At 42.6% G+C, this 26,193-nt stretch overlaps 1 protein-coding gene across 3 annotated transcripts in view; it reads right to left on the reverse strand.

Annotated features, from left to right (window-relative positions):
• Window positions 1-607: 607 nt before the first annotated feature.
• sytl5 (synaptotagmin-like 5) overlaps window positions 608-26,193 on the reverse strand; it is a 34,867-nt gene continuing 9,281 nt past the window's right edge. The window contains exons 2-18 of one of the 3 annotated variants that reach the window (XM_070976254.1): window positions 18,012-18,363; window positions 17,711-17,926; window positions 16,114-16,226; window positions 15,857-15,974; window positions 14,343-14,486; window positions 13,643-13,751; window positions 13,403-13,532; window positions 10,998-11,098; window positions 10,129-10,224; window positions 8,620-8,682; window positions 6,803-6,981; window positions 6,291-6,393; window positions 6,043-6,204; window positions 5,855-5,963; window positions 5,241-5,379; window positions 4,732-4,940; window positions 608-3,115 (exon numbers count right to left, since the gene is read on the reverse strand). In XM_070976254.1, the coding sequence (XP_070832355.1) occupies window positions 2,973-3,115; window positions 4,732-4,940; window positions 5,241-5,379; window positions 5,855-5,963; window positions 6,043-6,204; window positions 6,291-6,393; window positions 6,803-6,981; window positions 8,620-8,682; window positions 10,129-10,224; window positions 10,998-11,098; window positions 13,403-13,532; window positions 13,643-13,751; window positions 14,343-14,486; window positions 15,857-15,974; window positions 16,114-16,226; window positions 17,711-17,926; window positions 18,012-18,130 (2,253 nt within the window). In that variant the 5' untranslated portion in view covers window positions 18,131-18,363 and the 3' untranslated portion in view covers window positions 608-2,972. The remainder of the gene's footprint in view (window positions 3,116-4,731; window positions 4,941-5,240; window positions 5,380-5,854; window positions 5,964-6,042; window positions 6,205-6,290; window positions 6,394-6,802; window positions 6,982-8,619; window positions 8,683-10,128; window positions 10,225-10,997; window positions 11,099-13,402; window positions 13,533-13,642; window positions 13,752-14,342; window positions 14,487-15,856; window positions 15,975-16,113; window positions 16,227-17,710; window positions 17,927-18,011; window positions 18,364-26,193) is intronic. The other 2 variants (XM_070976255.1, XM_070976256.1) reach the window with 2 other exon arrangements.

A 26,193-nucleotide genomic window follows, 5' to 3' on the forward strand; every position in this document is an offset into this window, starting at 1 on the left:
CAAAAAAATCCAGTAAGATTATTCCACCCACTTTGCCATAAAAATGGGTTATCTTCGCTAAGCTAACTGGCTGTTGATGGTAACTTCATACTGAACACATAGGGAGTCCTGTCAGTCTTCACCTCTTCTTCTTGTTTCCCAAAATGTAAATGTAATGTCTGTTGCTTTTAGTCCATTTTCCTTGTTTTAAGATTGTGACACTTTCTACTGGAAACAATCTCGTTTCACTGGCAAGTATTTTCTCTTGCAAGTCCAAAAAGAGAGTGGAGTGCTTAATGGGGAAAACTGGGGATGCACTCACACTGCTCTTAAAGAAAAAAATGCAGAAGAGCAAATTTCAACCAGTCTAAGGTAGAGAAGCGGAATATAAGGTGGGTTTTTGATAAAATATTTGGTACATGGCGTGATCATTAAAAACAGCAACAACAAAACCTTAGCAGATCTTCAGCAAGGGCACAAATCAGGAGGTCATACATGAGCCTGACCTGTGCATTCATTCAGAGTGTGTGTGTGTGTGTGTCCTGATTGGATAATTGGGACAACAGGTGGAAGATAATGAGTGTCATTCAAAACAAATACTCTCCAACAAATAGGCAAACAGTCAGTCTATGGAAACTTGTGTGTTTATTTCAAAATATTCCTGTAACACATTTGGGACAAACTAGGCTTGAATACAGTGAGTTTGATGCTTGGAAACCAGACACAACAGAGATAGTACATGCTGTACATCAAGAGTTTCTGCAGTAATCAGGTATTGCACAAGCCTCTCATCTTAAGTATGCTGCACAGTGAACACCATGTATTATTACTATAATTGTGCAATGTGAAACTTCTGCTCTGGGGGTTCAGAGCAGAGGGTTTGCCAAGGACAAGCGGACAAAATTGGCATTCCACATGAAAAATGATTGTGCAGGGTTTAACTTGAGAATTGTTTTCGTGAACTGCGTCATTCATCACAGGATGGTGGATCGCAGAGCCCTGGGCGACAGGGACAAGGTGACTGTCACTGTCTCATTATTAGGCTCCCCCTGAGATGAAGGCAGCTCGCCTCAGTGCTGACTCACTCTATAACACGAAGCTCCCATCTCAGAGTTGCTGGGAGCGCACTTCACACATCACACCCTGTCTTCTGTGGCTGAAGTGATGTCATTATCAGTGCTTTATATAACCTTCTTTTGTTCTTCTACCTCTGTTTTATCTAATACCATGCAGTTGCTATTATCACACTGATACAGTGCGATGTAAATTTACATTGAAGCTAGTCTAAATTGTGTAATCTGTTGGGTTTTTCTTCTGACAACCAGAGGTGGAAAGTGACTAAAAACAAGTACTGTCATTCTACAAGTACATTTTTAAGAAACTGTACTTTTTTGAGGCGTTGAGAATCGGATAATTGTCGCTGCCAGCACTTTTGTTTTCACTTAATGGGCTGTCATTTATCAAGTAACAACACTAGAGCCAAGGCAGTCTACAGCCACGCTAGCAGCTCTGTGAGGCTGCACTTAAGAACAGTGGAACTTTGAGCTAATTGCTAATGCATGCTAGCATGCTCACAAAAACAGTGCTCAAATGCTGATGTTTCACAGATTTATCATGTTCACCATCTTATTTTTGCCTGTTAGCATGCTAATTAGCACTGAGCACAAACTCTAGCTGATGCTGATGAGAAGTTATTGTTCGTTAGTTTTGCAGGTTTTTGATCGAAAACAAATAAGTTAGCCCTGATGAAAAAACAGCGAATCAGTGAAATTACTACAGTTCACTCTCAGAGGACGTAAATGTGTGGACCAAATTTCATTTGCTGTCATTCATTGACTAGGAATCAAAAACATCAGTACAAAATCTAGTCTACTAGATGTTGATTATTTCACTGGATAAGTGATCAAGGAATCACCGAAGTAGTACAATTCATCCTCTGTGGAACATGAATTTGTACACATAGTTGTTGAGAGGTGTTCAGTAGTGGACTGCCAAAATTACAGACAGTTATCACCATCCATGAAGCTGTTAGCACAGATAAAAATGCTCATTTAATAGTCCCACCCTCTCAAATGTGAGGATCTATAGTTTTTGCCATTTTAGTTAAGCTGTTAAGTTTAGTTAACTTAAGTTTAGCTGTACCAGTTTTCTGACTGTGTTTTAAAATCAGTATTTACACTTTCACCAGTCCTCCCACATTGATCGTACAGTCTGTATCTACCCTGAGCAGTCTTTAAAAGTGCTGCTACTGTAATTTTATGAGAGTAGTTCTCCTCACAAGTGATCGTCGTTCTGCTTCAGTAATAATAAAAGTAAAGAGTAAAAGTACTTCTCGAGTTGGACAGCAGTACAAGAACTTGTCACTTTCCACCTCTGAACACAACAGTTTCTACAGGGATGAATTTCTTCATCATCATCATCATCATCATCATCATCATCATCATCATGTGCTTCAGACCAGGATGCAGCATGGTTGCTAAGGGGAATGTCTAAGTCTCTACAATATTGATCAACGTCTCGTCTAATGCCTTACAAATGGTCTCCATCAGCTGTAACTACATGCAGATATGACTCTGGCACATGAATCACAGAGACGAGGACGGACACGCCAGGAGTCACACCGTGTGCTTATTCTGTAAGGACACTAAGTTACATACAACACACGTTTTTCATATACAGCAGTAAACAGCAGTGCTTGGTCAAGACTAGATGCTTCGGAGGAGGGCGGGGGCACATGTGGATGAGTGTGTAAGGCATGACTGGCTGCTCTGGACATGAGAAGGGTTCTGAACAGGGCATCACAGGGGGAAAGACGTCAGGAGAGGGGTGGTCTCTGTTCCTTTATGGGCGCTTGAGTCTTGGACGCTTCACTGTTTTGTTTTTTCTTTTGACCGTTCCTCTTCTCCAGCTCCTTCCTCAGGCCTTCACTTCACTTCTGTCTCCGTTCCCTCTGTTGTTCTCTTTTATCCTCTCTATCTGTGCTTTGGCCCGGCTCATGTGTTGCACTTGCGCATGGTGGATCGCAGCATCAGAGTACACTCCTGAGGGACTTCTGGGTTTTCAATCATGCGTTGCCACAGCCGCTGTTCCTCCCCGTATGAGTCCATCCAGTCTACCTCGTTCCCGTAGCTTTTGCCTTGAGGGGAGAAGAGACAAACACATAAACATTTGTTTTACTTTGTTAGAGCTCCTGGAGAGCCCTGAGGACATTACAACAGGTGGGCTTTGGGTATTAGATGAAGTGATATCTGCAGGTAACTTTCTGATTATAAATGAATGAACGTTTTATTATTGTATCAAAGACATGCCAAATTCAGAATGCTCTGTATTCGGTTGCAAACCACACGACAGAAAAGCAAAAAATGAAGTAAAACCACTTGAGTCGCTTTCAGACCTTCACGTCTCCATCAAAATGACTGAACATTTACTGTAGAAGTCTGGAGAAATCAGAATGAATACTAATCAAACCATCCATCTTCCCTTATTTTCCAGGCTTCTGAGATAAAGTAAGCAAATCTAGAGGAATACTTTTGACATTTTGTGAAATATGCATATCCACTTTCTTGCAGAGAGATTAGAAGATTGATACTACTCTCATGTCTGCACAGTAATATGAAGCTTATGTATGCAGCCAGTAAGCCAAATTGTGGTTTTATGTGGGCTCATGTGCTGCGACTTTTATGTGGATTAAACAAATGAGATATAGCATGTTAATTAGTGAGCTAAAGAGGTGCTGGGAGGTGGATTTTGGTGGACCTTGATCAGAGCAGGGCTTGCTGCTTCCCCCTCTTTCCAGTCAGCACTAAACTAAGCTAAGCGGCTGTTGGCTCCACCATCAAACGAAAGGTTAGACATGACAGTGATATCAATCTCATTATCTAACTCTCAGCAAGACAGTTAAATTATTCAATATTTTATCTGAATTTATTTGGATTTAACTAGTATTGTGCTACATGTTTTGTCAGCAAATCATGGATTTTTATGTAGATATGATCTGAAAAACTGATTTAGATTGTTTTTTTTACGTGTATTTAGTTTTGAAACATTATTTATTTGTACATTAGTATAATGACAATATAGTTTAACTGAATTGAATTGAATCATTTCAAAACGTATACACAGTATTCTGGATCTGTCTTGTAAGCCCATGCGAGCTGTATGCATGGCACAACATAAAGACTTCATTGTCTTCATTCATCACTATAGGTAATGATATTGGAAATGTCAAACTGTTCGGTTCCATACAGAAGAATTCATTTTTGATGAGAACATTTCAGGGTTTTGTCTTTTATGGAAAAAAGACTCTCTTAAATCACTGTGTGGTACCAGAGACAATGGGCCTCACTTTCCACTTCTTCCAAATCACACAGCTCACATAATCTGTTTTCCCCTTTGAATATATTTCAGCCTGCCAACCTCAATAGCTGGAGGATGAATACCAACTCTTAACTGTGCAACTAAAGACCTTTTGTTTCCAGATGAGTGAGATGAATCTGATGATTTAGGACTGTTGTTTGGCAAGTATATATGTTCTTCATTCAGGTTTTTACAGGATATTTTCATTTCATTTTTCTTTAAATGTGAATAAAAGCGTACTTGAATCATTCCTGTAGATATGCAGCATCAGTCTCCTCAAAGTTCCACTAAAGCTCTTTAGCCCTCTGAGAACTGTGCAACGTTTCAGAGGTTTTAAGCACCTTATTTGAAATTCTGAGAAAGACTTTGACCTTACAGGCAAAAAAACCCACACACCTGTGCCAGCTCCGAGCCTGACTCCTCCCAGGAATACATTGCTGGCCAGCGCTTCTTTGTCCCACACAGTGAGCTCCAGGCAGACGTTGTTGAGGTCTCCGGGCTGCAGGCCGCAGTAGGTGAAGGTGTGGTTCCACTGTGGGTTCACCGTGCGTCGCTCCACCACGGTCTTGTGCTTGGTTGACTTGTTGCTGTCAGGTAGGAGGTATCTATGGGAAAGAATAAAATGACCACAAAGAGATACAAAATGATCACAAAATGCAAAATGCTCGGGGAGGGGTGGGGGCTTTTTACATGTTTGCCTTGAGGGGCCCATTGTTTCATAATCTGTCCGGGATTACAGATAGCAATTATTTATTGATAGAATTTCCTAACCAAATAATGTAATAATGTGCAGTTTAAAAGTGAGTCTGAACACATCTTTACTCATTTTTACAAATGTGCTCCTTCTTTGAAACTTTGGCCCCCATTCAAGAGCTTCTAACCCGCCCTTGAAGGGAGCATCTCACCCTTTCACAAATGGATCAGAGGTGCCTCCAGACTTGACAGCAGTTAGGTTTTTGGCTCCTTTGACCAGCAGCTCAACCATGCCCCCTTTAGGCAGAGTGAAGCTGCTCGTCTTCTTGCCTTTCAGGAAACCTTTCTTCACTGAGGGCCCGACAAAGAGAGAGAATAAACAATCGTCAATTCAAGGCTCAGGTTTAAAACGTAGCACTTGAGAAGCAAAACAAGTGTGTAGTAAATGCTTTAGACAATAGAATGATAATGTGTCGTTGCATTGCAATTGTGGAGGATGTGAGTGTATAAACAACTTTTTGGGGGGTCAGATGGCGAAGGGAAGAGCTTAATTTTAGCTGTAACTCAGAGATGAAAAAACTTTAAAACTAAATGTAACTCTGCAGCCGACCACTGGTGGGTCGCACATCATTACAGACTCACGCTGCACAGACAAACATTGGTCAAACCCACAAAAACTTTATTCTAACTTCTAGTAAATATCCAAAAGTTTCCATAAACATGCCATTGAAATAAATATACAGTAAAATGATCCACAAGTCATTTAAATTGTCTCACCTCTTTGAAAAAAGTTTAACACAGAATGAGGTTTGAGGTCTGAATGTACCTTGCACTTGGTCCAGTGGCAGCATGAGGTTCTTCTCTGCAGGTATGTACTTCAGCACCACCGTCAGTTCTCCTTTATACTGCATTGTGGAGTCTAAACTGCTCTCCACCTACACAAGCAGAATTCACAGTCCTCTCATACACAGAAGAAGACAACATGCATGAGAGCAGGCTGATTCAGGGTCCTACCTTGGGCTGCAGAGCGTGCCACTCCTCTATTTGGGAGTCAAACTCCAAGGAGTCAAAGGTCAGCTCAACCTCCCCCAGGAAGCTGTTGTGTCCAAACCGGTCGTGATGCCACACAGAGACCTGCAGCGTCCGTGTCTCCAGCTGCGAGTGGCTGATCACATACTAATTAAGACAGGACAAACGTTGCATTTGAATTCACAGAGTAACTCTTACAAGTTTCTGCTTATTACAGTTTTTCAGCCACTAACCCTCAGATTCTCATTGAAAACAGGGTTAATGGTGTTGGCCTTGATACTCGTCTTCCTCTTGCTCTGTCGTGACGTATCCGGCAGCAGGTACGTCTTCACATAGCTGCCATGAAGAAAAGGGCAGAGTGACTCAGACAGGCTTCATTGCAGGAGATGGAAACTATTTGTTCTAGTTTATACCAAGAAGAAATATCGGCTGCCCCTGATTTATTACAGTGGATGCTCCTCTGAACAGCTATGAAACAGTAAATATAGCAGTCAATCTGAACAATAAAGCTTAATGGAAAATAAATGAAACAACTAAAACAAAACATTAGCAAGGAGGTCACCCATCATATCATTTATAAGCTGTAAGCAAAGGATGATGTTGGCTCTTTTTCCACAAAGGAAGGAGCTGATCTGTTCATTAACAACATATTAACATTTAACACTGCAGACTTAATCAGCACTTATTATCTGGGTGTATCTGTGCGTGTGTGTGTGTGTGCGTGTGTGTGTGCATGCACTCATACGCGTCTGTGCGCTGCCTCCTCTCATCTCCTGTTGCCAGATTGTGACACTCTTTAACCAGGACATTGAGAGCACCGGTTCTGTAGCTGTAGCCGATGTTCAGCAGGATCTCGCCGCTCACCCTGGCGTTGCCATAGTCACCAGTCTCACTGTACATGCTCATCATGCTGTTTATGCTACTCTGTTAGGCAAAGACAGGAGAGTGAGAGGGGGAGAAGGTCAAAGGAGGAAAAAAGAGAAAGAAAAGAAAGAGCAACACATACAAAGAGCGACAACAACTGCATCTAAAGTATTAAAGAACACTGATGAAATATGGGAGAAATAAAAGAGTTGCAGCCTTTTATGAACTTGAATGGAATAAAATCTGTGGCAAGACATAGTAGACATAGTGCTGCTCTTAGTGAAACCTGTCTGGGAAAATAAATGCTTGAAAAGTAAATTATGTGTCACAGGTTTGCAGTTTGCATTATGTCTAAGAATAAGGCATTATCTATGTTACTTGGTCTGGAGAGTACTAATGGACAGTTTAGTTAGGAAAGGTTACTGTGCATGAAAGCATGTGGTGGGTCACACAGGATGTGTAAGAGAGCACTTTCCTGTAAGTGAGATTAAGTGAAAGGATGAGGTCGAAGCACATTAGTGCTTTTCTCTTTTTTTCTAAGATATTCTGGTCAACCCCTCTTCTTCATGCATGTGGTTGGTGGAGTGGGGAGGGGGCATTGCAGAGGCAGTGGATTTTTCAGTAGCCTGTGTGTTTTTCAGTAGCCCTCTTCAGCTCATTACCACTGTTGAGGTTTTGGTTATATTGCAAAATAAAAACTGCAAGATAATACCTTATTGATCAACCTGCCAATTATTTTCTTGATTAACCAATTAAGCCACAAGATACTCAATTTACTGTCACAGGAGACATAAGAAATAAGAAAAGCAGCAAATCCTCGCAAGGGAGAATGAAAAAATAAAACACAAAGACAGCTCGGTCAGATAATAGCCAAATTAGATAAAGGGAACGTGGAATATCAGTGTGTAATCAGAAGAATAGGAAGACAAGACAAACACCCAAAAGGCAAAAAGGAGTACAGCAGCAGTACAAACTCCAGTGTTTGTAGGAAGACCAAGAAGAGCTGCCAATTACGAGGTCTTATTATTAGCAGTAACATCCAGAAAGTTAACTTTGCGCTGACTGTCGAGCGGTGGGTGTACTGACCTGTGTGGCTGCTGAGTTCATAGATTGCCAAATTAAAAAGTAACAATTCCAACACGACAAACCAGACAGCATTAAGAGCTCATTGTGCCTCATCATACTGTGCACCTGCAAAACCTATTTCATGTACAAAAGAGTCAAGATCATTACAACCACTGCAAGTCATTTTGTCTGGAAAATGTCTCAGGATGCAGACAAACATGACTATTGTGGGTCTGGGCAGGAAATAACTAGTGCAATCCACTGATAATAACACTGCTCCGGAGAGCACTGAAGTAAAAATGCCAGAATTGAGCCACTCTGAGCCTCTGCTTGTGGAAAGTCTACCTCACTTATTTCCTTCAGGGAGCCTGTGTAATACATGACTTGAGGAGCTTAGGCTTAATGGAAATAGACGTAGCTACTGTCGCATTAAATAAAGCAAGTATGAGCACAGACACACACTGACCATGCAGGTGTATTCAGAATATACCGGCATGTTCAAGAAAAATCTGTGTACATTATTGAATACTCTATGTAATATTTGTGCTCTGGGGCTTTGCTGCTGCACCTTTACTGTTCTATAATGTAGTGGTGAACAGAAATGCATGCACGAGCGTGAAAGGGGAGACTTACAGTCTCAGCATCCGAGTCAGGGACATTGAGGTACCACCTTCTCTCTGAGCCAGGAGTGGAAGACTAGCAGCCGATTCATTAAAGAGATAGACGGGGGAAGGAAGGAGGGAAAAGAGGAGAAGGAGAGAGATCTGAGCTCTTTGATGTGTTAGTGATAGAGGCAGACCCCAAGCGCAGACCCCCGGCCCCCGAGGAGGAGCTGCGGAACCCACATTACACACAGTTACCATGGTGATTATCAGAGGAAACCACAGAGATTACAACTCATCTGGAATCATCTGTGAAATCATCATGGAAGCACACGGGGCGACAGTCAGAATGAGGAACAAGTGTCGCCCTCCATGATGTTTACTGTGTATAATGCACCACAAGTCATCCTCTCAAACATTAGCTTTAGCTTGGTGTACTTAATAAACTGGCAACTGAGTTGTTGCTCATTCTGACTCATCAATAAAATAAAATCAAAGCTTGAAAAAAAATTACCAGGTAACGGAAATTATACTGTTAAATAAACGGTACTAATACTACTTCAGCAGTACTTTCATTATCCACCCACAGGCCTCCATGGAGTGACTCATTTAACAGTGAGCAGAGTATATTAGAGCTTTAATCAATGACAGACTCAACGATTGTTGCTCATCACATCCATTCATAGAGCCAATAGCAGCTCAGCGATGGCTGTTCGTCATTTATGAGATGACATGATAAATGACATGATTTATGATATGACATGATAAATGTCATCTCATAAATGACAGACAGGACATCTGTCTCATCTGTTTACCCTCGCAGTTAGCACACACACAGGACAATGAACATGATGGGACATAAATCAATTATTTAGGCCGACTGAATAACTGTAATTTCTGCCAGACTAAGTACTTTTAACTTTGCTAAAGTGTAAACATGGGAAATCAGGTAAATAAAAATGGTACCAATTTTTAATACGTGAGATAATATTTAATGAAACCGTGCAGATAATTTTGGTTTTATATGGCCGTGCTTCAAGCATTTCTGCCTCCACCTGAGACCTCACTGGAGGTCATAGTGAGTTTGTGCAATGTTAAACGTATTTTCTTATTCCCGTGAGCCTCACAAAATTCCACTTAGCTCCAAGGAATTTCCAACAAGTATACACAGAGCGTACGCCGCATTAACCTACAACAAAATGTCTGTCTGAAACATGTTATTCTCGTGCACACAACCGTAACCCCGTACATTATCATACTACAAGTCGAGCTGTTTATGTAAACGCAGCAGGCTTCCCGAGCGTGCTGACGTGGCGGCTGCTCATGACACAAGCCGTCTTCTTGCCCTACAGCTCACACTATGTTTACACAGTCAACAGCATGACATCCACGCCTCACACAACTGGTGATAGTGAGTGTACAGTATGTGTGTTTACACAGTGCGCATGTGCATGTTTGCACTGTGTGTCAGAATACAGGACTTCCCAGAATCTGGTTTTGACATTTTCTGTGTTTGCGCTGGCTTTAACATGGGAGGTACCGTTGACACCGTGTTGCTGAGGCGACGGCTGGCGGTCTTGCTGTGGGCTGACATCAGAGCATCGATGTCTTCCTCTGCATCCTCATCAGAAAACTCCTGCGGATGACAGCATTCATATTTACTCATGAGGGAGATGGCATCTGGGAAGCAGGCCAACGTGTCTCCGTACGCTGCACGGTTTTCCACAGAGCAGCAGTGTGTGTGTGTGTGTGTGTTTGTGTGTGTGTGTGTGTGTGTGTGTGTGTGTGTGTGTGTGTGTGTGTGTGTGTGAGTGTGTGGGTGGGTGGGTGCATGCAGCCAGCTTCCATAAATTCAATCAGACAAGTCAGGACAGAGTGTGATGATTTGTTTACTCGTTTTTCACACACAAAATCACAATGTCATTGGGTTCGCAGTAAACTTGTGAGCATGAATGGATGAGTAGGTAAAAGAAAATGTGTTTGTGTGTGTGCCCGTGCTTCTGTGAAGCGCTCTGAATGCAAATGAACACTCTGTAAACACAAAGACAAAGCAGCCCTATACTGACCATCAGATCCTCCACCTGTTTTCGGCCTACAACCGTTTAGATGCTTGTCATGCTCTTTGAAGTGAGCTCTGAAGTGAAATTAGCATTCAGCCCCACGTCTGATGCATCACGTCGAGCTCATCAGATCGGATACACGGATCCTGAGCTCGATACGGACGTACAGTAGAGTGGATGTATGGATTCAAAAAAGGGCATGACTGACAAAGCATTCGATCAAAATGTGAATTTCACACTCTGCTGTTCTGACTGTGGTCTGTGGTGAATTTGTTGCAGAAATCAAAACATGATCAGCGTGCGGGGAGACAGCTGAGGGAGGGAGAAAGGACGGATTGATGCTGCTTACAGTTTCGTTGAGGCCGGGGACCGAGCGGCTTCTGAGGCTGAGGGCGTCGTCACTGGGTTCAGAACCAGGAGCTGACAGGTCCATCTCTGAGCGGCTGTGATCTGGAGCAGGGAGGGAGGAAAGGAGAGACGGGGGAGCAGGAGCGAAAAAAAAAGAAAGTGGTTTCAAAGATGCTGTTTGAAGGGGAGAGGGATTGGAAGACAAACACAGCAACAGCAGCAGGCCGGGCAACAGAGAGAAGAAACTAATGACCACCATTTTATCTGCTGAGACAATGTGAGGACATCCGAAATATGCTTACATTCACTCTCCATGTAACTGTAACAATTAAAAATAGTGGCAGATGAATGAATTGGCCGACTGATTAATCAGGGTGATATCTGCTGTTGATTAAACAAAGCATGTCATGTCATTAAATTATATTTCAACAGATGCAAAACAACATCAGCGTTACATATTGGCCATAGAAGCAGCAGCATCAGTACTGGCTGTTGAAAAACCAATATCAGTTGACCACTTTTTAATTAGTCAGTGACTAATGTTCAAGGAATGCAGCTCGAGGTGTGTTAATGTAAGAGTCAACTGCAACTAGACAGAAAGAGCTGATCATTTGAAGAAAAACAGTTGAACTAGTAAATCTAGCTCCGTAAGACAATGGTTGAAAACATGTCTCTGGATGGTTTTTTAATGTTGTCAGTGGACTGGTCCTTAATGTGTGCTTGATGGCTTGATTCATGACATCACGCCAAAAGACTGGGGCTAATGCTAACAGGTCCCAGGCAACAGTCAGCAGGTGCACCAGTTGATGATCAGTGTAAAAGACATGTTAAAAAAAACAGCAACAATATAAATATGAATATTTCAGTGCAAACTAGACCTAAAGTTAGTCCTAGTCTTGGAAAAATGTAAGATCACACTGGTATTCTGTCCTCACCCTTGTCGACTGTTTAGCTTTACTTGTATTTTGCACCCAGTGGATGTGCTCCATTATTCTACCCATGAATCATGATGAAATTAAGGTGTTTCAGCGGAATGTTAAGGGGATAATAAATGGATAAATTAGGGGATTGTAATTCATTTAGACATTTTAATGGGTTACATTCACGGTTTCATGGGTATTTAAGGACTGAAAACGTAACGTGCATGTAATGTTATCTTTTAAATCTGAATTTCAGTTCACCCATTCGTTAATCCTAAATTAAAGGTACAAACAGCTGAATACTGTTTAGAATACAAATCCCTTATTATCCTCCAAGGGGAAACATTTGGGTAAATCTGATCCATTTAATGTGTAAATTGAGGAAAATGATGCACCCCTTAAATTGTACTTACATTTGAAAGGGTTTGTTGAATTCAGGTGATTTTGTCTTAAGGGATATCTTGCTACTACAGAAATAATAAGCTATAAGGCTAAGCTGGAAGTTTCTTTAAGGACACAGTCAGCTGTTCTCCAAGCTTCCAGTCTTTATACTAAACAAATAACTGCCTCCCAACAACTCCATGCTTAACACACAGACATGAGACTGATACAGATCTTTTCAACTAATTCTAAGAGAGAAAGTGAGTGTATTCTTTGAAACATGTAAAATCCATAAACAGGCAAAAAAACAAAAGGAAAAATGAAACAGAAGAAACTTGAGCTGTTTTGATGTTTACAATTGATTAAAAGCATAATTAACAAGCTGGCAAAACAGTCTAAATCTGCAGGAGGCAGCTTTCTCATGAGTCTGTCTGAAATTTTGAAACAGTGAGCATCAGACTGTGAAGATCTGAAGACTCCTCCAGGGACAAATTGTATGCTTGGAGCACATCACCTATATAGTCAGGCACAAGCCTCTGAGCAAAATGACAGTAAAGCACCGAGATAAATCTGTCCTAAAACTGGAAAAACAATGCTGCGACACCTTCAGTATATACGGTACTAAATGTACGATCTGACACATCTGTGGATATGATTGGAGATCGTTACTCGGTGGCTCTTTTCCAGCTAATAACACTAATCTGAGCCATTCTGAAATCTTGACACACATCTTCACATCTGTTACTAGTGGAGATAAAGGGTCTGACACAGACAGAGACGAAGTGGAGGAGATTATACTTAAAAAAGAAGAGAGAATCAACACGTAAAGAGCAGCAGGCAGTGACGAGGGTGTTACTTAACAGTGTAATTTGTGCAGACGTGTCATCCTGCTCCCGACAGAAGGAGCAGGAATCATTTTGCCCTTTGTGAGCTTCTTATCAGTCTGGGCTGCACAGGTTAGACTGTTTAACATCACCTTTGATATGACATCGCAGCCTCCAACACCGTGACATCGAAATGTTTGTATGTGACCTGTGAAACTGCTTCAGTGTGAAGCAAAAGATTGACAAAGTGAAGCCAGAGGTTTGGGTTGTGGCAGGGATACCTGATGAAACAGAGGCCCTGGACACAGAAATGGTGGGGGCGCCTGAATTTGTCCTTTGATGGCCGGCAGCTTTTTTCTCAGACGCGCTGTCGCTCGAGTATAAACTGCCAATGCTCTCCGCTCCATCAGGCTGCGTGCAAACACATATAAGCACACCGAAGCTGTTAAAATAACAATTTAATCAGGATATTTTCCCCCAGTGTGTTGCTGTATGTGTGCTGGCGTGTATCAGTTGCTGACCCTGACCCTCCGGTTGTCGCTGGGAGTGGACGATCTGTCCGAAGTTTGGGAACGCAGGTTGTTGGGGACCGTGGGCATCCCCGAGGACTCCAAGGCCACCGCACTGCCCCTGAAAATCATAAAGAAACTAGCTCAACCACAAGCTGAGTGACATTCCTTTCATCCTTCTTTATAAAATAGACAGTGGTGGAGACTGCTTCGATCTCAGCAGACTACATGAAGGCAAAGGTACAGAGATACATCTGAGCCAAAGCCAAAAGCACAGCCTAAGCAATGAAGAGATTTTTCTCAGGGTAAAAACTTCTAAATATGTGATTCTGATCGACAGAGATGAGCTTTTAGGGGTTTAATCAATGTCTGGGGAGGAACTTTAATAGATGCTTTAATGTGACTGAGCTTTTAGTAATGGTTTTCCTTTAGTTTTCAAGCCGGTTATGTAGCCTTGATGCCTGAAAGTGTTTTTCAAGCAGCTTTAACCGAGACGCCTTAATGCTGAGAAAGTAAATGTCTCTATTCACACTTTGAGGTTTCGTACTGTAGATGCTGGTAGAAGGCACCAGTGCTGATGATCTAAAACCTTGTTTAGAGCTCAAAACAGGTTCCAAAACTATTTTAGTGTGAGCTCCTATAGAGCAATGGTATGACATTGTATGGTACACAGTGCATAGCTCAGTCGTTTACTGGTGGTGTGGATGGACACCTGTGTGAACGTGGACTTGGAGCAGATCCAACACTTCGTACGCTTTGTGCATCTCCATCTGAAGCAGATTTGACACTGACGCCATTGACTCCGTTCTCCGGCTTCAAGGTGGGTCGGCTGCCCTTCTTATCCATCTTCATCCTTCTACACACACACACACACACACACACACACACACACACACACACACACACACACACACACACACACACACACACACACACACGTTAATGCAGAGTCATTACACTGTGTCTCTCTGCTTCCTCTGCTTTATCAAGATCATCTCAGTCACTCAACTCTACAGTTCACATCCTGCACAGGAAATACACCGGTGCATTATTATATTGGCTTTCCAGTCCAGTCAGGCCATTGGTTAGCCATAATGCAGATACAGAATTTTTGGTCATGATGGTGGTGTGGCTGCATGGATGGCAATGTGCACGGTCCTCAGAGGATTAAGCCTACTGACTTTGGCAGCCCTCTGACTTTTCCTCTGGCACCACCACGAGGTTGATTTTTTTTAGTGAGGTGTACTAGATCCCATAAATTTTGGTACCCATTTTGCCCAGAGGATGGATTTGAATGACTTTGGTAATCCCTTAACGTTTCACCAGAAGCAGGTCGAAGCTTTTATTTCTCCAATTTTGGTTTACAACAAAACTTATGACGTTCCCATCAGCTGCAGCTGGACTGCTGAGCTGTGATAACTTCTAAGTTTTTGCATGTTACAAACTCCATTCAGTTAAAAAACATGGACAACATTATACCAATACTGCCATCGTGAGCAAGTTAGCATACTTACACACCTAACTCAAAGCACTGCTGTGGCTCAGTAGAGCCTCAGAGCTGCTAACAGGCCGCAGTCTTTAGTCTCGTTTTTAAAAAATGTCTGGCTTGCCTGCCTCAGAGATTCCTCGTTATGATGGATGCAGGAACGCAATTTGTAAGAACAATCCTGATGAACAAAACACATGTTCATTAAAAATGTTGAATACATCTTTGGATGAAGAAATTCTGTTTGAATCAATAATCACTAATGGGTTACTTTATTAGTTCATAAGTCTTCAGCAGGCACCAATTAATTTTTGGTTAGCAGAGCAGCCCTGATGTCTGTTGTTTATCAGAGCTCGTTTGCTTTTCCTCTGTTTGGCTGCCTTCCCTGAATCCTTGCGATGCCTTCAGGAACCATTACAGTGCAGCCAAGATGAGGAGTGATGTTAGCTGGTATAATCCAATTACTGCCGTGTTGCTTCACCAAATGTATTTTCAAATGCGTTCAGAGCCTGTGAAAAATCAAAGGCGCATCCACTTGACGTTTTCTAATGCCTTTGTACTGAGATGAGTCCTCAACACACTGGAGATTCCTTTTAAATGCGATTTGAGATGAGTTCATCCTTCCTGTCTGCTTCCTGTGTATCTTGCAAACGTCATGTTGTGTAGTTCATTGAGTAAAATACTCACTTCAGGAAATGCATGTGTTTGCATGAAAATAAATGGAGCTGTTTTGTACTTACCCTTTCCTCCTGGCGCCGTCCATGACATTGAGTACTGTACTTCTGTTGGATCTTGGGGTGTTCGGTCTTTCCGACTCAGAAGGCGTTGACAGGTTTTCTGTAGACTTATTGACTGTAGCTTGGGATGAAAAATATCAAGAACCCATTAATCAGCATATTTCCTACACTACATCACCACCTTACATACCGTTTCCTTCTAATCATGATGGTTGGGTTAACAGCTTTACAGTTTTCAGAACGTTAGAGGTGAAACTCACTGGCCGGGCTGTTCAGGATTGTTTGTTTGATCACGTCAGTGCTTGGCGCTCCCTGCTCAAAGCGCTTGGACCGCTCCTCCAGGAACCACTCTCCTGTCACCACCTTCAGCTCCCTGCAAACACAATGTTCACCTATAACTGGACTCAACAGACTTCCAGGATTGTTTCTCTTAATGAAAAATCCACACATGCTCTTTTATATCATCGTGCAGTGCGTTATTTTGCGATGACAGGGTTTTAACAGGGTTCACAAAGTTAAATTTAAGACTTCGTAAGGTGTTTTTAATATCACACAGAATGAAATGTAATGCCTGTTTCGCACCCAGAGGTCTACAACAATCGCAATGGGGATTTCTTTTTTTGTTCAAATCAAATACAAAAACATTCCACGACTAGCATCACTGCCTACTGCAAGACAGAAATATTCAAGACCTTTGTAAATGAGATGAAAGACTTCTTCATAACTTCAAATCACTGTGTTTCAAGACATTTCAAAACCTGCAGATACCTTAATGAATTCAATTTTATTTATTTGTATAGCGCCAAATCACAACAGAAGTTGTCTCAGGACACTTTCCATATAGAGCTGGTACAGACCAAGCTCTTTTATCTACAAAGAAACCAACAATTCCCCCATGAGCAAGCACTTGGCGACAGTGGCGAGGAAAAACTTCCTTTTAACAGGCAGAAACCTTGAGCAGAACCAGGCTCTGGGTGGGCGGCCATCTGCCTCGACCGGTTGGGTGAGAGAGGAAGAGCAAGAGAGTGAAAAGTGGTTTGTGCAACCACTTCTTCTGCTTTGTATGACTGAGTTTGAAAACCCTGATTTCCTGCAACTTAAGCTGTGGGTAACTCATGTAGGTGGAGAGAGCAGGAACATTTCCATACTCTATATACGAGATGACAATAGTTTTACTTCTTACACTCATTCGAGAACAACATCTTGTGACCAGCAGCGGTGGAGAATTTGGTACGTCTGCCATCGATTTTCTTATTGTGTGAATGTTGAGTGTGCAAAGCGATTGTAGGAAAAACCAGCTTGACTCAACTTGAATAGATTTGTTTAGTCTTTAACGGGAAGGAACATCAACCTTACGGGTGAGTAAATACTGTACACTACACGCTGAAGCACTTGTCAGTAATAATTGGCTGTAAATGACCCTGTAAATCCCCTGAGAATGCTAACTGCCACATATTCTTGAACCAAAACAAACATGGACTGCAACCAGCAGACTGAACTGTTTGTATGCAGTGATATTTGCATTTGCACTGGGCCAAAAGGCCAAAAAAAGATCCTGAATGGAGAGGCATTTAAGATTGTATTGTAAAACAACACTAACTTCAGGTAAAGCTCTTTATTGACCATCATGTCTCTCTTGGGTAACAAGTCTTCAGATTAGACTCTTAACATGTCACCCATTGGGTGGGTTTATGGGGGGTTTGGGTGGATTATTCTTTAAAGCCTTGTAAAAGATCAAAGCACTGAAACACCTGAGGCCCTCATAGACAAATAGAGACAGATGTAGTGTCATTAACCAAATAATCCAAACCATCTGGAGCTCATCCCTGTTTTGGTCCCCGCAGGTGTCACACTTACGAGATCTTGGCGCAAACATTACACCTCCACTGGCGCGTGTTGAGAGGTTTAACGCGGCAGTCGTTGCAGACGCGCAGCTGACACTCCTCGCAGAGATCTCCGCGGTCAAAGATCAGGCCCAAAGCCTTCAGGCAGCGAGCGCACTGTCGCTCTCCCAACTCCTGGGGCCGATGGGGACCTTTTCGTTTGATCTCCAGCAGCTCATTCTTCAGCTTCCTGTTGGACAGGCAGAGGATAACATAAAGGGATGAACTCAGAGTGAGATGAACATGAGTTCAAACGGCGATCCTGAAGCCCTCACCGTATCCTCTTCTCCTCTCGTTTCCTCAGTTTCTCGTCTTTCTGTAGCACCTTCAAGATCATCTCTCTTTCATGTTCCAGCAGAAAGGAGAGGTTCAGATCCTCCCCGATCTGCTCCATTGGTCCCTCAGTCTACACTCGGCCAATGAAATCAGCCAAACAAAGATGTTGCGGGGGCAAGGTCGGAAAGAACTACATTATGCTTCAAAGTGCTCCTCTTTCAGCAACATTCTGCTAATGATGCGGTTGTTGTTCTTTTAGCGCTGGCATAGTCTGAACTTCCATCCAGTCTTCCTTCCTCTAATCTTCTGTTTCCGGAGGAAGCAGACAAGAGGTGACCACTCTCAGGAAACCTAAACGATGTCAAACAGACACACAGGAAAGTCAGTGTAATATGGCTGACATTATTAACTTTGAACAAATATCAAATAAAGCGTGTGGAAATAACAGTCCTGGTGGACATGATTGTCTACTGGCCAGTGTGAAAAGCATTAATTAAAATAAGACAATGATTTTCAGGTTTACAAGCACAAGTCATGGGCAGACATTTGACAGCTCCACAGCAGCTTAACAACCACCCAATTAGGCTTCAAACCTGACATTCAGAGAACAACACCCACATTTCTCAACTTCTATTAGCAAGGTTCTATCTTTCCCTGAAAATCATAACAGGACTTGTTCTAATTATCTGCACACCTGCATGCCAACGCACACAGACACACACACATTCACTTGACAGATGCTTTTGTATAAAAAGACTGGGTTATGCTATGCACATGGCATGGCTCTAGGGCTGGCAATGTCAGTCAATCCACCATTTGGTCTAGACTAAAGTATTTGAAGAACTGCTTGATGGATTTCCATGACATTTGGTGCAGATAGCCATACTCCCCCGACTGCCACTGCAATAATCTTGAGCCATCATTAGGTCAATTTGTCCACTCAATGCTTGCAAAATGAATCAGCCTTAAGCTATACTTTGTGTTTGGTGCTAATATGCAAATGTTAACATGATAACACATTAAGATAGTGGGACGAATATAGTTAGCATTGTCATTGTGAGCATGTTAGCGTGCTAGTATGTTGACATTAGCAGTTAGCTCAAAGCAGCGCTGCGCCTAATTAGAGGCACACAGGGCAGCTAGCTTGGCTCTAGACTTTTGTTTTTGCCAGTGAGTATACACACACTTCATGAGCAGTTAGTTGTTTAGCATCTTGCTAAACCACAACATATGGTCAGCAGGAGTCAGGGTTCAAACCACCAGTCCTATGGTTAACAGTTCTGGTTGAGGTATGGCTACTTAGATCATGATAAATGGTCCACAGGGGTCAGTGTAAAGCTTTGGAAACGTCTCTCCTAGCTGTAAATGCTAAGATTTCCTAAGATTTCCAGATTTCCTCTGATGGCACTGATACTCAGAGAAATCCTGTGATTTGAATACTATACATGACTACTCACTCACATGTGTGTGCGCGCACACACACACACACACACACACACACACACACACACACACACACACACACACACACACACACAAGATTCTCAATTGCTGCGCTGCCTGATAAAAGCCAACTGCTGTGAATACCCTGATTCGGACAAAAATAGCTTTCCACGCTGTCACTAAAACCAACCATGAAGATCAGAAACTAATAAACAGGGTTATATGAGGCACTGAAGAGAGGGACACAATTCTGCCAGTGCTTGTGGAAATGAAGTTGGGAAATAAAAATTGAATGGAGTGGAGCGATCTGCATAAGCCCACACCAGCCTCCTTCAGTCCTTATTCATTACAGTCTCTTTCATCATCGTCCTTTCTTCTCTTGCCTCTTCCCTTCACTTTACATGAATTAGCACTAATGAACCAGCAGACATCATCTCAGCTTCATTTGCAACTAAAGGCACATCATGGCATCGGTGACTGACAGTGATGAACTGCAGCTGTACTGTAGTCAATGAAGAGACCTTTAAGATGTGAGGTGGGGCATTTAATAGAGGAAATAATGACAATTTACAGATAGCTTTGTTTTTTTTAAAAAACTTGTAATTGCTGAATACAGATATGCCTTGTTCAACTCTTCACTTACTGTGATCTCTCTCACAACAAGACAAAGACTCTGCAGCCATGCTAGCGGCTCTGTGAGGCTGCATTTAGACATAGTGGTGCTTTGAGCTTCAGGCTAATGTCAAAATGCTCACAGTGACACTGCTAACAGGCTGATGTTTACCATGTTTATTATCATATTTTAGTGTCAGCATGCTAATATTTGCTAATTAGCATTAAACACAAGTTCAGCCGAGGCTTATGGGGATGTCATTAGTTTTGCAAGTATTTGGTCATATTTGGCCACATTTGGTCATATATTTGATTTTGATACTGATCATTACAATTACAATTCATCCTCAGGGGACCATGAATGTCTGTGCCAAATTTAATGCCAGTCCATCCATTTAACACAAATGTTAACCTCATGGTGCCACTACAGTAAAAGTCACAGGATCACCAAATTCTCTAGGATTTATCCTCTAGGGACGATGAATGTAATTTACTGTAAGCTTTGACGCCCTGGTAGAGCTAGATGAAACATCATTGGATCATCAAAGCCAGTTGTGGACATCCTCCGGGTACCATAAATGGGGACCAAGTGCACAAATTACAACTGCCCATAAAGTTGATTCAAGAATTGCAATTTCAACAGAAAACCGAACACTATAACCTTCGTGGAGGTAGAATTTATTACAGGGCTGTGTTAGACTGAGTTAGTTTTTGCTAGGTCTAATAAACTGGAAACTTAGTATGTGTGAAGAGGTCAGTAGTTTATCACTTATCAGCTTCTGGCAGCTAATAACTGTGCCACATGATACTCCTCAAGTACTGGGAACGAATGACAAACACTTGCTCAACAACATCAATAAAGTGAAACAAATATTCATCTGGGCTTCTGTCATATTATAGTCACGGTGTGAAAGCATAACCCTCAGAGTTTGTGTGCTGCAGTAGGCGTGGTGTCCTGACGCAGCCCTCCCTGAGTACACACAGCACACATTCCTGCTGCCGCTCTGTCTGTCCTGAGTAAACACGAGTGAGGAGACAGTTAAACTTTGGCTTCTGAGCAGAGGAAATGCACTCACTTCTCAGCTCTGCAATAATAATGTAGCTCAGAGAAAAGCTCGCTGACTCACTGCTTCCTCAACACAGTGTGGGGAAGGTTTTCATCTTTTCCACCATTCAAAATTCATGATGCTCAAACGTATAATGGACCATTTGTCACCAAGTCTACGCTCTGCTGGGGACATCTGGCCACAAAGCCACATTGTGGTCTTCTTGGTGTTTTGTGACTGTGGCATTTTACCACCAGTCAGTCGGGTGTTTTCTGCAGGTGGCCGGGCTTACAGACAGCAGAATCAATCTGCCAATTAAAGACCACAGGTGAGCTGGGAGCAGCTGGGCTCCAGTTGGCAGAAAAGCAAAGTAGACATGGGTGAGAAATGAACATGGGATAAACATAAAATACAGTCATTACTGAACATTCAGCTGGAGGTCAATGGCACAGAGACACCAGGCAAAATAACTGAAGTCAGAAACCAAGGTCGCACGATGCCTTCACAGCTTCAGTCCTTCAATACAGTGCAGGCTGCGTGTCAATACTGGACTGTCCTTCCACCAGGAAAACCGTCCAATGTAAATAGTTGTAAACAGTGCAGGATGACTCCTTTTATTTGATTATGGTCTGACATTGCAAAAGTGCATGTTTGTGCTTTATACACCAGGTACTGTTTGGCTTTGGATGAAACGCTCTGCAAACAGCAGCTCAGTGAGGCTTTAAAAGATAAGTCTGTTGATATTTTAGTGATTTTGGTGATTACTGTCAGCAAATCCCCTGCAAAGTTCAGAACCAACAAAGAATACATCCTACAAATATTGTCTGTGTAGCCACAACCTGGCACAATTTATTTCTGTGTCACAGACCACAAAAGAGCATTAAAAATACATCAGTGAGCCGCAGTGTTGTGCTGGATGACAGGTGTCTTCGGTACAATCAACATGGGTGTTGTATGTTATTTTAAGTCAGTCACATACACCATCCTGCTGTTGCAAATACTGTCTAGAGCACCCAGTCTGGCTGACAATAGTCCCCCCCAAAAATGCCATTTACTCCTGTTTGAGCAAATTTTGCTACGAAGTGCAGTGTCCAGCTGCTCAAGGGAGTTACAGAGCCTATTTAAAAAAATGAAACTAGACTGCTTAGAGTCACAGACAATGTAGGAAAGTCAGACTTACTGAGAGACTAACACATTGTTTGTTTCAGTGTTTTCATGGAATTTGTTCATAAACAATATCAAATATAACCCCAGCTTCATCCTTTAAAAAGCACACTACGTCACATAGGAGTTAACTACCTGTGATCATTTTAAGGCCATCGTATTGTTACATTGTGCCATACTTTAATGTCAATGTGGCATTAAAAAGTCTCTCTCGTCTCCTTTACTACCTTGTACTGAACTGACATTGTAATATAATGAAAGCTGGAATTTGCTGCTAACTGGAATCCTGAACTGGTGTAACTGGAAGTCTTTGTGAGTGTGATTTGATTACTTGAGAATTAAGCTGCACGTAACACAATTTCTGTGGGCGTATACACCCACATCCAAGTTCATTCATGAAGTTAAGCAGCAAACGAGAGGATCGTGCCCTTCCCCTCATCTCTGCCTCTGTCTGTCTTTCTTCATTGATTGGCTACCAAAACAGCAGCAAAATCTCCATGCTTGAGAGATTAGCGGGAAAAATTAATATTAATACTTTCCCATATTGATTTATATCACAATATAGTGGGCAATTAATGATTTACTACTTAATTTACCATAATAAACAATCACCTCAAAGTCCATTTAGTAGCATTTCTGCAGCTTTCAACGCTCAAACTTCCGTTCCATTCCTCTGATCCATTTCCACTTGAGTCACATAAACAAGTTCATGACAACTGGGCAAACTCCACCCGCTGATGAGGACCACATCATGTGATCAGAAGAAGGGCTGGTCAACGGACCAGGTGCTGAAATTGTATTCTATGAATCAAACTGACGTTCAAAGCATTGAACTGAAGTACCTCGGCTAAACCGCCACCACTTAGCTGGTCGGAAACAGCTCGTATTTCTCCCTCTTGATGACTCTTCACTGCTGAACTTTAATGAGATCTCAGCAGCAGGGCAAAAATATCTAAGTGGTGCAGAAGCTCTGACTGCATCACGCACCTTTCACTCTGTGTAAATGCGGTTACAAAACCTTTGTGTGCGAGACTTAAAGTGGGAAGAACAAGGTTGAGAGAACATTTTCTGGTGTGTGGTGTATTTCTACAGAAATGTGGGTCATCGCCATCCTCTTCAAAATTCATCCACTTCGACTTCAGCTGAGGAGCAGCGCAGATCTTTGCCTTTTTTGATACAGTGAGTGAATCACACAGCAGCTCTTTCACCTTGTATCAGCAGATTCTTCATCTCCAGGGAGGCTGATGTTATTCCAGATAATTTCCCAAGGCACTGCATTTTCTAGCATGTACACCACCACACAGCGTTGATAGAGGTGGCTACAGTGTGAAGAGCAATGTGTCCAGGTCATTAATATTTCATGCAAATTGCCAGTTCCATGTAAGAGACAGCTGCACAAGTCTGTAAAAACCCTTACTGTGTCCAGATGCCTTTCTTGAGGTCGAAAGTCTCTAATGCCTCATGGCTCAGCTCTCTTGTTTTTTTTGTATAGCCCTAAATCCCCCTGTGGTAAGTCACAGGATGCTGTATGTTTTCCTCCTGAATCATTAATGTGACACGGAGGGCACTAGACAGTAATGATGACTGGTAGGGGCCCTCTCTAGTGACCATTAAAAAACAGCATATCCCTTCAACTCAGCCAAAGAACTCAGGTGCAGCAAGCCAACGCAGGGTTTCATATGGTGCACACACACACACACACACACACACACACACACACACACACACACACACACACACACACACACACACACACACACACACACACACACACACACACACACACACACACACACAATAATGACATATTGCTTACACCAGTGCTATGACTCTCTGGACTGTCATCTGCTTCATAATAATCTGTACCACAGAATCCCACATACACATCCTGTTCCAGTAAACACTGAAAAGACCTCCAAATGTGTATTAATCCGCAGGTAAAAATAGTCCTTGACAAAAGGAATGGCTGCTTAAAGTGCCACGTGCTTTTATATGTAAGAGGACGAGATGAAGCACAAAACTCTTGAGATAGATTTCTGCTAGAGAGTCAGGCCAGTCCAATTTACCAGCAGTGAGACTACGACAGGCTGAGAGTGCTCTTCATAAAGCAGCAAGCAAGCACACAGTATCTGTCTCATGCGTCGTGTGTTTTACAGCAGAGCGCAGTGCAAATTCTGACAAAGATCCATATGGATGCTGCTGTAACTCAAAATGCTTTGGAGCTCGCCCACCTTATCTCAACTTAAAGGAAATGAAGCAAATAAGATTTATCCCGCTATCACAGCTGTGGATCTCCCTGCATGTAATCCACTTCCTGAGATCGGATGTGGACCGGTGTTCGCAGCGAGGTGAAATCAATAGGCAGCCATTGTCTACACAGAGAGCTCTACAATGAGATCTGGCATTCTGGAGGAGACTGGGGAGGCTTCTGGGAAGATGCACAGGGTGTGCCGTTACGAGGAGGAGACGAAACCTTCAATGACACATGACATGAGTGGAAAGTATCCTGCCTGGGTGTATTTTTCCTTTAAGTGGTGGCCTCTCTGTCTGTCACACACACAGTTGTGTTTCCATCATTTTGGGGGACTTTACATAGACTTCCATTCATTTTCTAGAGACAACTCCACCCCCCCAACACATACACCTCAGGGCAGCTAACATATCCGCACCACCACAGTGCACTAATGACCCTCTCTCTCAGCCTGGAAACCACAGCCTGGTCAGACACACTGTCCATGTCAATGCCAATCAACCAAGGACCTGTCTGCAAATATTCCCGTCACCCCTCCTCATCCTCTGGTCTCTCTGCGTGGCAGTGACTCTGCTGAAACACAGCCCATCATGGTTTGTCAATCAGAATCCAATTTGAAACCTTAATTACTTGGTTGACTCAAAGGTAATGAAGCGACATTAGACACTGATATGAATAACTCACCTCCGTCAAGCCTGACACTACGCATAACGGTGTCTAGCAGTCAGTCCCTGCCAGATTTGGCCTTCTGTCTTTGATTATAAGTCTACGGAGAGGGTGGCGATGTCAAACTGTAGCTGAAAGATTCCACCAGAGCAGTGGCCGATCCTTTGGTCTAATCTCTAAAACTGGCTGTCTGCACCTTCTCATGCTGAAACTGAGAGTTGGCGCAGGAGAGGGGAGGAGAGGAGGACGATTCTGTGAAGGTCGGGGAACGCTGGAAACAAACGTGTTCATGTGTCTGAAGGCAAAAGTGTTTATAGCTTTTTTCTGTACGGCCACACTTGAAGCCAATGTGAAAAGGCGGCTGTCATAAAGAGGGGTGAGACACGATAATCGCTCAGATGGGGATAACATCACACACTTCCCGACAGTCTCTGCTGGAAGTCATTGATGGTGTTGCACTCGTTCGTACACGAAAAGTGAGAGACGAGGCTGCATTGAGAATTTAAAAAGAACGCTTTGGTTCCTATCCTGCTCATTTTCTCATCTCCGCACACCTGGAGAGGGTGATGGAGAAACTTCAGGTTAATCTTCGCTTTGATGAATTTAAGTTCATTTCAACACACGTGGTATCAGAGAAGATCTCAACACAGCATGCCCACGGAGTCAAATGCCAAAAGCATAAACATCATTGCATCTCACACAGCTTTATAATGAGGTCTTATAGAATCACAGTGAGGAGGCAAAATGATGTTTAATTCTCAGTCAGTGCCGTTTCTCACTTGATATTATCAGGGGAGTCTGTAAGTTCTCCAAGATTGATCTTATTTTTACCTCTTGACACCAGTAAAATCAAACATTCTTTCAGATCCTTACATTTCTACCAAAGAGGGTTATTGTTGAATTGTTAGATTCGGGAATGATCAGATGCAAGGTGTCAGCATGCTTCATCTGATGGTGTAAAGTGGTGGAATAACGTCAGAAACCCCCTCCCCACACAGC

The sequence above is a fragment of the Chaetodon trifascialis genome, chromosome 12 (assembly GCF_039877785.1).
Source record: "Chaetodon trifascialis isolate fChaTrf1 chromosome 12, fChaTrf1.hap1, whole genome shotgun sequence".
Taxonomy (NCBI): Eukaryota; Metazoa; Chordata; class Actinopteri; order Chaetodontiformes; family Chaetodontidae; genus Chaetodon; species Chaetodon trifascialis.